This window comes from Brassica rapa, chromosome A04 (assembly GCF_000309985.2).
Source record: "Brassica rapa cultivar Chiifu-401-42 chromosome A04, CAAS_Brap_v3.01, whole genome shotgun sequence".
NCBI lineage: Eukaryota > Viridiplantae > Streptophyta > Magnoliopsida > Brassicales > Brassicaceae > Brassica > Brassica rapa.
The window spans coordinates 5171395-5184711 of NC_024798.2; the positions used below are offsets into that span (position 1 = coordinate 5171395).

The window sequence follows — 13317 nt, forward strand, 5'->3', positions numbered from 1 at the left end:
TATGGCATGAACGAAACGTGAGAAGGGTGAGTGAACCTTCTTTGCCTGCCCGTTGTCTAGTTGCTCGACTGGATAAGTTGGTCAGGAACAAGGATCACGTCTTTGAGGACGAAGAAAGGAGGAAAATATGAGAAGGCAATGGAGGTTTGGTTTAGTAGAAGCTAATGGAGATTTGAACATTGTATAGAAACTTATAGATTTTATGTTTTATGATTGAGGCAGTGCAAAATCTGTAACAAGGTTTTTTTGATTGAAATAAATTTAAAATTCTTTTAAAAAAAAAAAAAACATAGGTTGGACTAAAATGAATAGTTGCAACAACCTTGTTTAAGTAATTTTTCAAGACTGCTTCTTTTTTAATAGAATAGATTCATACGTGGAGCGTGTCTTTTGACTTATTAATGATATTGGAAAACAATAAATATCAATGATATTAGAAGAGAACATTCTGATTTGTTAGATTCTACAAAAGGTGAAAATAGTTAAACGTGCGTAGACACACGAACAAGCTTGGATTGTTAAATCTATTAAGATGAACCCTTCTATACCGAGATGAACGGCTGGACAAACGTCGTCTGGTCGTAGCAGAAAGGCGACGCCGGATGCTGCCACTTCTTGAAAACCGGCGTCTTCTTCACCTCATCCGCCAGTTTCTCAGCCTGGTTCTGCGACGGAGCAACAGCAGATTGGTCGAAGGATGATTTGGGGGAGGAATAGAGCGGCGATAGCAGAGGGATGGCTACGTTCCACGTAGTAACGGACGTAATCTCTATCTTTAAAGACGGAAGCCGTCTCTGTAGTTTGTTAGATGGCCGCTCGTCTCTGACGTTTGAACTGCTTGTTTCTGCCATTGTTGAGGCCATATGGAAAGATATTTGTGAATATTGTTGGGATAAGAGTTTTGTATCAGGGAGATTGGTTTTGGCGTGTGATGTTTCGTGTGAAGTTAATATATAGGAAAAAGTGGGACATGACATGTTGACTACATACACGGTTGGGATACGGTCAAAGACTCAAAGAGTTGAAGATGAAAATTAGCTGTCTTGGCTTTGTTAAAAAGACTCATTTCCCTTATATCCGTGTCTTCCCGAATAATCGTCCGTTGACCCTTTCTTTTTGTGATGTGTTCACTAAAGATTGTTTCAATGTTTAGATACATAACAAGAGGTGCGGGTCCATCTTTATAGGAAGTACATTTTTATAAGATCTATCGATATTTTTTAACTGAAATACCTTTCGATACTGTTTGGATACATGAATAACATTATAAATGATAATTATTTAGAAACATATATATAACAGTATTTTTAGTATTTTTTTATTTACACATTTAACCATTGTATTTGCAATAAATTAAGTACTTCCTTTTTGAATTTATTTTTTTACTTACAAATTCTAACACTGCATTTAAAACTATTTTAAATTAATTATAATTCCAAAGCTTTTCTAACCAAATCGATATTCATATATTGATCATTATTAATATTCTACGAATATTAACTAAATCACATGTAGTCAAATATAAAATTTCGAGAGTTCAATTTTCAAGAAAAAAATATATCAAAAAGTTAATAATAATTCATAGAAAACTAATGCAAAAAATAAAAAAAATTTAGCATGTTATTTCATTTTAAAATAAATTAACAAAACATAACAGATTAATATATGAATAGTACAATTACATCAAACTACAACAAGTTATAAATTTTTTAATATAATATTATGTACAAATAAAAGAAATTATTATCAAAATTCTATATTATAAAATAATATATTCTATTCTATATGTAAATTACAAAACATAAAAAGAATATACATGAAATTTTCTTATAAAATCAGCAATTTATGAGTTTCTGTTGAACAAAAGTTAAATCAGATACTCGCGCGGAGACGCAGATCTCTAGTTTTATTTTAAAAACGGTTCAATCAGATTCGTATAGATTAGCCATAACACAGTTAACCCTCAAGTGTAATTTATATGTTTGAAAAGATAATCATGAATACAATCAAAACTAGAGAAGATACCTTCCAAAACTAACTGGGTTATGCAAGTGGAGAAATTGACTCACAGACTTTGGTTTGAAGAAACTAATATATATCCTTTCAATAATACACACAACAATAACTGAAACTGTAAATCAACTGTCAACAAATAAAAGACTTCGCCTGAACCATATGTTCACCAAGGTTGAGACTTAATAAGAAGAGTAAGAAAATTTTATATATTTTTAACTTAATCTCTGAATTTTTATTACATTTATGTTCACAAAAATAAAATGAAGTTTAAAAATAAAATGAAGTTTAGCAAAAGAAAAAAAAATCCTTCAAATCATAAAAAATTAAAGTGGAAACAAAAATAACAAATCTGAATAATAAATATATTTTCAAATAATTTTCAAAAATTGAAGATAAACTAAATATTATTTTTTTCTTTACTTTCTGTCCGTAGGGCGGGCCTACCCTAGTCTATATATATAAAAATATGTTTCTCTCCTGTGAGAGAGACACGTCATCAAATACTCTCTTCTGGTTGTGACACCTGTCTGCGTTAATTAAACTGTGCATTTCATCTTTAGTTGTTGTCTCAAGTTTTGGGCTTCGTATTGTATTCACGATATCTAGCCCATTTCATCTATAGTTGCTGTCTCAAGTTTTGGGTTTTATATTATATTTACCATATTCAGCCTATCCCGCGTGACGCTGTTATGTTACTGATCCGCAGCGTTTTGTTGATTAGGGTTACTTGGTATTAGACTAATAATAATTGCTGAACAAGTAACAAGGAGGAAGGCAAACTTAACCGTACGCATAAAGCTTACGGTTGATGACGGTGGCTCTGTTTGTCTCTTCTCCATATCTCCACCTATCGGGCCCACTTTGCAACTCCACTAGGGACATCAACAATGGCTTCCCATGACACATGTTCCTCCTCCGGTGACTGGTGACTTGCAGCGATGTGAACTGGAGACAAACGCAACAACGCTCCTGCTTGGTCGCTCCTCTTCATTTCACTAAACGTACCAGAGAGCACACAAATAGAAGAAAGGAAGGAAGAATAAGAGGATAGGAACAATGGTGATTAGTTATAAGAGAGGCTTGGGTAAAAAGAAGATCAAAGCGGCTCCCCTCTATGACTCAAAATAAAATAATAGGGTTTTGCTTACTTTTATAACACACGCAAGATAAGGTTGGTTTTGATAAACCAATTATACCATGTTTGGTTAAGAAAACCGGATACTTATATATATATAAATATATATATATATAGACACACGGAAAACTAAAATAAAAAGATAATATGATGAAATAAATTTGCAAAATAATTAGAACTTAATTATAAGAGAACCGTGTCGTTATTAGCGGTTATAGCTAAATATATCTTATCAAAGTAACACAGATATATATGGAAAAAAACTATCCAAATACAATTATCAAACTTCTAACTTAATTTGACACAAATAAATTAATGTCAAAAAAAAATTAACAATAAAAAGTTCATAAAAATGTAAATGATAAAAAATGTAATTGATCAAAAGTTATCTAAACAAATACTAAAAGTATGTTACGGTAAAAAATAGTACTATAAACTGTATGTAATATTATTTAGTTAGCCAAACTCTTACGTAAAAAAGTTGCTTATTGAACATCTTTTAACATTTTTGTCATATAAAACTAACAATAACTTAATTATAAGAAAACCGTGTCGTTATTAGCGGTTATAGATAAATATATATTATCAAAGCTACACATATATATGGAAGAAACTATCTCAATACAATTATGAAGCTTCTAACTTAATTTGACACAGATAAATAAATGTCAAAAAAAAATTTTTTTAACGATAAAAAGTTCATAAAAATGTAAATGATGAAAAATGTAATTGATCAAAAGTTATCTAAACAATACTAAAAGTATGTTACGATAAAAAAATAGTACTATAAACTGTATGTAGTATTATTTAGTTAGTCAAACTCTTAAGTAAAAAAGTTACTTATTGAACATCTTTTAACATTTTTGTCATATAAAACTAACAATAACTTTATGTATATTATATCCAAACTACATAAACTTATTGTATTTATAAAATATGAGCAATATCTTATAAAAATACATATAAAATTAACGATATTTATATATAAAATATCGGGTTACATAAATTTATATCACAAAATAACGTTCAGCTAGACAAAATAACAATAAATAATCTTAAATAATCTTTAAAATTATATTGTTTTAGATGTTTTATCATTATAAAAATTTTTTTGTAAGAAATGTATTATTTATAATTGCAAACAAAAGACTAAACATTATAAGTGTAACGCGCTTCAAATGAGCACTTAAAACATGAATAGACAAAAAATCCCACTAATCATTTAAACCACTGTTCCGAACTAAACAAGAACACGACCCATTATCTGACCAAAAAAAAAGAACACAACCCATTAGAATTACAAAAAGCAAAACCCGACCCATTAGAATAACATAAAAAAAGCAATATAACCTTTTACGTACGACAAGTGTCATTATTGGCCAGGGCGTTTTTTACCCCAAGCCGAAGTACTTACCTAAACCCAAACTAAAAAACGGAAACCGGATCCAAACCTCTATACAAAATTATCCGAATGGAACTTATGAGCTTAGTACTTTGGGGTATGGGTATAACCCGAATTGAACCGAAATCCGAACTAGGATCCGAAAATATTCAAAATTAGTTAAATATGTTAATGTTTTTATCAATGTTAAGGTAATTAGATATTTTATAGAATTCTAAATATTCTAAATATTTTTGTAGTTTTTTATTTGTTATTTTAACTTTTAAGTTAATTTAGATAATTTAACTAATTTTTAATTAGATTTGTAAGTAATTTATATATTTTAGAATTTTGTTTGTCACTTTTTCGGGTGTAAAAAATATATTTTGACAATTTCAGACATTGGTTACAATCCGATCCAAACCGAACTAGAAGGAACCGAACCGAACAAGATCCAATATTTAGTAAAACCCGAATGGGTCTTAAGAGCATAATACCAAAAATCCAAATCAACCGAACCGAAACCGACGGTCCCCCGAACGCCCATGCCTAGTCATTAGTAGAATAATTTTTAGAATCACTAGATAATTAAGTTGATCCTTCTAAACTTATACTATACTTTTTACTAAACTGAATCATAAATTAATTATTAATGTACAAAAGGTGATTTTCCTTCTTTCCTTAAATAAAATCTATGAGAAGTAACTAATACAATTATAATATATATTTCAATTAAGGACTTTGAATATTAAGCATTTTGTAACAATTTTTCTATCCTTCATAATATTTTTTATCTTTATATTATTAAAATAAATAAAGCAATCATATTCACCATATCATAAAAATTTAGATTTGTTTTTGTATATGTTAAGTTCTGAATTTTTTAAAATAATTTTAAATTACTAAAATTGTTAAAAGTAGCATATTTTAAAAGATGTGATCAATGGTTTAAATTTTTGTTATAACAAGATGTTAATGATCATAAAACTATATGAATAAAAAATTTCATTTAATAGATCTATTAAAAGTATATATATATTTTAATACTGTTTAAATTAAATTATATCTCATATAAAATAATTATTTTAGTTGTTAAATTTGCATTGAACAAGTATTGAGAACTTAATATTTTAATTTTAAAATTTTCTTTCAATTTTAGAATTTTCTTTCAATTTTAAAATATGATTATTATGATGGCGATTAAACCCGTAGAGATAAAAATCGATGTGAATAATGTGATAGTGAAAATAAGAGTCAAAATAGAAGAAGATGAATACTGATGTTTGTGTAGTATACTATTCTATTTTATAGTCTCATGACTTTTCTTTTCCTTCAACTCTTATGGTGGTTTCTCCTCTTCTTTCGGTCAATGTTGGTGACAACTTTACCAAGTTATCCGCAGAATAATATATGTTTTTCCTCTTTCTAATTTTTATTATCCAGCTCTAAAAAAAAGGATTTCTCAAATTAAAATAAACTATTTTGTTGTATTATATTTTAATTAGTTAACATAGAATACAAATATATATATTTATAATATTTTTTCTATTTCAGTTATTCTCCCCCCCCCCCCTCTCTCTCTCTCTCTCTCTCTTTCTTCGTCTTCTTCTTCATTTTCTTTTTTCTTTTCATTTTCCTCTTCTAGTATATTTTCCTATTATATAATTATATTTAATAAATACAGTAATATTTTCTATACTATTTAGTCTGATCTATTCTTTTTATATCTGTTTTACACTTTTTATTCTTTACATATTTTTATTTCTTCCATAAATGTAATGCATCAGCGATCGCTATCATGAATACCACCACCATAGCAACATGAACCCCTATTATAAAGACCATTGTTTCCTCTGTATTTATAATCGCCGTTCTTTGGTAATTACCCTGACCACCGCTTCCTTCAGATTGTCGCCTCCACCGTTGCCGTTTCTTCTGGTTTTATCATTGTATCTTCCTCTTTATCATTTATCATCACAATGATTTTGAAAGAAAAATGATGACATGACATACTAACAATGATGACATGGCTTAAAGCTAATTGTGAAATAAACATTTACATTTAATGTTGATTTATATTTTGGATAAGATTTTAGAATATGGTAATCATTTATAGATTATCATTCATATAACAATAAATAATATTATAATATAAATAGAAACTATAAATATAAATATTAAAATTTTCGAAATATTATTTAGTTCTATTTTTTATAATGATAAAAAATTTATTACTAAAATATCTTTTAAAATATTATGCAGTTTTTTAAAATATAATTTTCCAATCCCGATACCATTAGTTTTTTTTAATATTTACAAATTTAGAAATATTATTATTTTGTTTTTACATTTTGATAGTTATAATAATACCTAACCAATTTTTTTATTAATTTATAGAATTTGGTTTATATATTTTCACCAAAATAAACTAATAAAAATTATTTCCAAAATCATAATTTTAAATATATACATATATATTATTAAATATAAATTTAAATTAAAATGAAAATTAAAAATTGTATGTAAATAATAAAATCTAAAAAATAACAAATATTCTTTTAAGTATAATTTAAATTTTAAAACTTTTATTGCGGCACTTGGTGCATGTAAACATGAAAAGTGGTACTATGAATGTGGTATTTGTGGCAATTTTCCAAGAATATGTTACTTTTAAAAAGGTTCATGACCATATTCATTTAAAACAATATTGAAGTTAAAAATTATTATATGTTATTAAGATTATAGTAACAGGATAATTCATTTTAGATATTCTGACAAGCTTTTAAAATATTGTAATAATTTAAAACTATTATTAAAGATAATTTTTTATTAATATTGACATTTATTTTAATTAATTTTAAAACACATAACAAAAATAATATTAATAACAATATTTAAAATATTTAAAATTATAATTTTAATCAATCTTTTAAATTTTTTAATATATTAAAAGTTAGTTTTAATTTAAATTAAAAAAAAATATTTTTGCACATGGTGCAGGTAAACATCTAGTTATTTGGGAAGTGATTTGCCACATGTCATCTGTACAATTACTTTTAAAAAAAATGTGATATGGCTACTAAAATTGATGACATGGTTTATGACTAATATAACATGGATAACTAAATTTACTTTTGATTTATATTTTTGGTAAAAGTTTTAGAATAAGGTAATAACTCGTACACTATATTTAATATTGATTTATATATTTTGTTAACTTTTTAGAACAATGTTATAACTAACACATCATCATTAAAATAAATATATTCAAATATGATATTACAAATTTTAAAATATTCCATTTTTATAATTACATAATTTTATTACTAATTTTTTAAAAAATTTCTACAATTTTTTTAAAAATAATAAATTTTTATCGAAAAATCATTTTTATGTATCTATAAATTTTAGAAATTCTGTGTAGTTTTAATTTTTGATAGTTATACAATCTTAAATCAACTTTTTATATTAATTTTATACAAGTTAATTTAAAATATTTAACCAAAAGAAGTATATTAAAAGTCTATCTAAATTTAGAATTTTAAACGTATACATATATATTTTTAAATATAATTTAAAATAAATAAAGTTATTTTTATCTTAATTTATGATTAATTACATCAAATTTATAATAAAATACTGAATATTTTTTTTGTCATCAACATAGACAGAATCATGAAGACTTTGGAAACTAAACTGGTAGCTCCGCATCTATTTGGACAACAAACGATAAGTGTTTGCATTGCGTTCAATGCTGTCCGCCCTCGAATTATGCATCCGTAGTATATGAATGAGCTTTGAGCTATTGAAACTTCTCTTCAAGACCTTTATGTCTTCTAAATAACTTGCAAAGACTAACCATTCTTCTAGTTCTAAAACTATCTTCACAAACTAAGAACAATCCATTGCAAATGTAACATTAAATTGTCTTAGATTTCTCATTCACTCCATTGCCCATATAAGAGTCTCTATCTCAGAGTGAAGTGGCGACTCACTCGCTCTTATATTCATCGCTCCCATAAAACCATCAAACCTTCCAGTGTGCTAAACCACCCTTGTCCCGAAAATACATCCTGATTTTTCCAATCCATCCGTAAAACACCATCCACCTTGAATAGCCGGTACTATCGCTTTTACTGGTAATCGAGTTTGCTCGATCCCCCATGTAAGTGGGATATGCGACTCAGCCCAAAGTAATGACTCCGTTTCTGCCAATTTAAGAGTATCTCTAGGATAAATATCCAAATTACTAAAAACTTTGTTGTTTTTTTCTTTCCATATGTACCATAAGATCCATACAAATTGATGATCTTCTAATTCTGGATAAATCCTCCAAAATAAGTAATTCATGTTCACAAAAAGTGATTGCGTGGGAAAGATGTTTGTGTTCGATGAAATTCGTGAGAGTGCCCAAACCTGAATCTCCGGTGGGTATTCAAAGAACACATGATTTATCGATTCTTCAGATGCTCCACATCGTATGCAAATTGTATATCTTTGCATTCCTCTTGATCTTAATTTTTTTAACCGCTATATATCCTGATATCATTTTCCATAACAAGTGTTTCATCTTAAGTGGACAGCGAACCTTCCAGCAGAAAGCTTTCAGAGGAGAGACCGAAGGACTAAACTCTGGTAGCGTTCTTTCTCTGTCTAGGTACACTTGTTCGACTTGACATCCATATTTAACTGTATATCTCCCATTATTGGTAAAAAGTCATCCATCGCGATCTGCTGTCTATGTTTGGCTTAATGATATACTTTCAATTATTTTTACATCTTAAGGATCTACTAGAGTCCAAATGACTTGTAAATTCCATATCCTCAATGTTACATTGATGAGAGAACCCACTGTAAGATCCGGGTAAAATTGTGCTGATTTTTATTTGCTTATCTCGGGCGAGTGGATGGAAGCAAAGGATTATTTCATACGGAGATAAAAGATCATGATCCCACCCTTTTTATTAGTCATTTGTTAACCATAAATCTAGCAGCAGAGACAATATTGCGTTAACCATAACCCTATACGATTTAATTGGTTCCGATGCATTCCTGATTCTCTTCCACCTTTTTCAAAACAAAAATAATATAAAAACATCTTAACATTTTTGTAAAGTACATGTTGTAATGCATTTTACAAAATGTTGCCGCTTAATTAAGAAGACGCTAAAGATTTAAGGACTCGCAGCGATCTTGTCTGTTACACTCAGCATCGCACAAAGCCCCGGATACAAACTCTTTCTGATTGACGCATAAACTTCACCGTTCCATTTCTTAGCCGCCAAACTCTCTCCAAGGCTCACCGTAGCCTCCACCACACCTTCTACACTATCATGCGCCGCAGAGTCAACGATCCCCAAAGCCACCGCTTCCTCTCCTTTGATCTTCTTCCCGCTCAGCAACAGCTCCCTCTTCGCAATACTCGTCCCGATCTTGGCCGCGAACATTGCCGCAAAGTAGTCTGGCAACGGCAGCCCAAGATCCACTTCGCTCATGTACAAAACACCACGGTCGTTCCTCATGAAAACGTAGTCATGGCTCAACGCGAACATCAGCCCGGAGGCGGCAGCGTGCCCGTTTAAGGCGGCAATCGTCGGCATGGGAAGATCGAAGAGTGCTGCTATCACAGGTTTGAAGGATTCGACCATTTGGTGCATCCGGTTTACTGCGCCGGTTTGGGATCCAGCGGCTTGGGCCCAGGCGAGGTCAAAGCCGTTAGAGAAGAACTTTCCGTGGGCTGTGGTGATGAGGACGGAACCACGTGTGGATTGAGATTTGGCTTGTTCCAGAAGTGAGAGAACGGAGGAGATCGTGTCGGGGTGGAATCTGTGCTCGTCGTCTCCGGTTAAGGTTAGGAGAAAGAGATCTCCGCGCTTCTCTAATGTGCACATGGTGCGTACGGAGAAGAGAAAGTGAATACGTGAGCGAAGTTTAGTAGTGAATGAAGTATATGGAGAAGAGATAAACCCAACTGTATATTTATGAGAGGTAATGTAGCACCTAAAGTCTTTAATTGGGTAAACGTCCCAACCATTTTGTTGTCACTCTTATTAAATGCATACGGGAACGATGTGTGTAACTCTCACTCGATCTAAGCTTTTCTTGCTGTAAAAGTAATTGTAGTAGTTGGGAATTTAGAATTTTTAAAATAGAATGCTCTGAAAGAAAGCATAGTTGAGTGGTGTATATGCATTAATTTGTGATTGTATTATGTACACGTTGACATGTCCTCACTAGTTTTAGTTTTCTACAAAACTTATGTCATTGTCCCAATAAATTGAGATGGGATCTATATTCTTTTATCTATATACTAGAGTCGGTCCGCCCTACGAGCGGGATATATTTTACTTGTAATTTAGATTATCATTTTTTTGTATGATTTTGTGTTTTAAGTTTGTATTCATTGTATTTAATTATATTTCGGTTAGATTCTTTGGTTCTAGAAGTACAAAATCCATTTGGTCAGAAAGTACAGTTCGGTTAGGTTCGGTGATTTTGGTTTTCAGTTTGGTTCGGATAACAAAGTTGGAGACTGGCTTATATCCCATTTGGATCCCATTTGATTCCAGGTCGGTTCTTGTTTTTCGATTAATTTGGGTTAAAAGGAAAAAAAAAAAAAAGAAGAAAATCTTTTCGGATTAATATCAGATTTTTTGGGTTTTCAGATAAAAATTTGAACAATTCAAATACTTTCAAGAATTTTAGATTAAAAAAAATTCTAGTAAAATATATTTTTTTGGTATCTTGACTAATAAAAAATATTTTAAATTTTTTTATTATTTTTAAACTAAATATAGTTAACATTTATAAATATGTAAACTATATTATAGATTTCCGGAGTACTCATTTGGTTTTCAGTTCGCTTCCGGTTATTCAGTTCTAAACATATATAATCCATTACTATAATTAATAGGATCCATATCCAAACCGAACTTTGTTTTTCTGTTTGATTTGGTTTGGTTCTTCGGTTCCGAAAAGTTAGGTTCAATTTGATTTGGTCGGTCGGTTTGGATACATGTAAACAGGGCTATATCGCATACCTGATTCTGTAAAAATTCCACTGTTTAGCTTAGTCTAACAACTATTATGATGAATACAATACAACAATATCCCAACCAAAATCCCACCGAATAGCAGCAAAGCTGCATCATTTGATCTTTTTAAAAACATAAATTCAGCTTAACATGTAAAGTCTTCGCCATTGTCAGTATCTAAGACCTAAAGCTTTCAACTTCCTTAGCTAAGGAATTCTACAACTTTGAGCTCGGCTAAGAAAATCTCCAGAGTTCTTGTTAATTACTTTTGTACCATCAGTAAAACCAATGGCCTCGAAATGAATTACAATGTGATGGAAAGGGGCTAAACATATTTTTCTCTCTACGTAACCGAGACATTAATCTCTTTTCCATGGTGAAAGGCCAGATAATTTCCATGTATCGATGCTTTCTAGAAAGGAGATCTCCTAATAAACACTATGTTCCCAGAAAAATCTGAACAAATCTCCCCATTCCGAATACAATGCCACATTCGAATCATCTAGATCTTCCCCATACATTTCCTATATAGCAACAACAACATACAGATACTGTCAAATGCCAAGAAACTAAACTGGTGTAGAGTGGCCTTCATATATACGCCCTACTTAACTGATTACCTTCCAAATCTTGTATCCATGCTGTAGTAAGATGTCCAAAATTTTTGTCGTGATTAGAAACACAAACCTGCATCTCAGGGTTTCTATCTTTACCCTTTGATAAGGCTTCAAGCTTTTATCTATTAAAGTACAAAACAACATAAATGTGTAACGTAAGATGGTCATACCTAGTGAATCAATAAACTGCTTTGACTGAAAGAAGAGTATAAGAGCTTCGCCTAGGGAATTGGCGCCTGAGGGAAATAGCTGAGAGATGTGATCACCGATATTCTTAGGAACACCAGAGAGCTCCAGTCGAACCTCTTGTTCGTATGAAAGTAGCCAACAATACTCAAACCCTGAGCCACGTAATGCTGCTCTATCTAACACATTAGGACAACTAAAAATCTGAATCCATAAGTACAAAATCTCAGAAGTTGAGATATTCAAGCGAGAGCACATATTAATACACACACTAAATCTCTCTGAGTCATAGATACAGAGCAATTATGCTGGTTGTTGATCCAAGATTTAAACTTTCTATATTATAATAGAAAAAATAGTTAGAATGTACAGAGAAATAAAGCAAGAGAAAGAACATGAAGAAATATGTTTTACAGTCATTATCTCTCTCGCAAACAATGGTGTGCTGGTGGTTGAACCATAACAAACGTACTGAGAATGCAAGCAACAGACATAACATGAAAATGAAGCTGCAATTACAATTACAAAAGGTTTCCAAAATTCAGAACCCAATATCCAAACCCGGCTATCAGATACTAAGTATTTTAATAGTTAATGTGAAAGATTATGTATCAATCCGATCTGAATCAGCGAAATTGTTAAGGTACATGAAGCAAAAGCAGAATCAGAGAACAGAGATTGAGCAAGATGAATCTAACATTAACCGAGATCGAGGCAGAGATTCTTCACAGCAATAAAATTGGACTGCTGTGAAGCTTGGGCCTCGCCAGAAGTCAAATGGGCCAGCGACAACACCATGTTCCCTATGGGCTGAGTTCGCAACAGGCCCACTCCAGCCTATAACACCTGATCACATACGAAGCATATATAATAGATGTGAGTATGATGATTAGGGTTACGGAAGCAATAAGGAAACATCATAGTTTACAGCAACAAGGATCAGATCAA

General features: G+C 30.7%; 3 protein-coding genes across 4 annotated transcripts; all 3 read right to left on the reverse strand.

Moving 5' to 3' along the window:
• Window positions 1-369: 369 nt before the first annotated feature.
• Window positions 370-6766, reverse strand: LOC103863518 (uncharacterized protein At4g14450, chloroplastic). Its single transcript, XM_033290762.1, has one exon. The coding sequence runs from the start codon at window positions 975-977 to the stop codon at window positions 543-545; it is 435 nt and encodes a 144-aa protein (XP_033146653.1). The 5' UTR covers window positions 978-6766; the 3' UTR covers window positions 370-542.
• Window positions 6767-9557: 2791 nt separating this feature from the next.
• Window positions 9558-10607, reverse strand: LOC103863519 (enoyl-CoA delta isomerase 3). The gene has a single exon (XM_009141262.3). It carries the CDS (start codon window positions 10421-10423, stop codon window positions 9707-9709), a length of 717 nt encoding a protein of 238 aa, XP_009139510.1. The 5' UTR covers window positions 10424-10607; the 3' UTR covers window positions 9558-9706.
• Window positions 10608-11653: 1046 nt separating this feature from the next.
• Window positions 11654-13111, reverse strand: LOC108871585. 2 transcript variants are annotated; one of them, XM_018658179.2, is made up of 3 exons: window positions 12450-13111; window positions 12187-12305; window positions 11654-12090 (listed from the first exon to the last, which is right to left on the reverse strand). In XM_018658179.2, exons 1-3 carry the CDS (start codon window positions 12625-12627, stop codon window positions 11995-11997), a joined length of 393 nt encoding a protein of 130 aa, XP_018513695.1. In that variant the 5' UTR covers window positions 12628-13111; the 3' UTR covers window positions 11654-11994. The 2 variants fall into 2 exon arrangements, with proteins under 2 accessions (XP_018513695.1, XP_018513694.1); XM_018658178.2 differs by having other exon boundaries at window positions 12405-13111.
• Window positions 13112-13317: the final 206 nt, after the last annotated feature.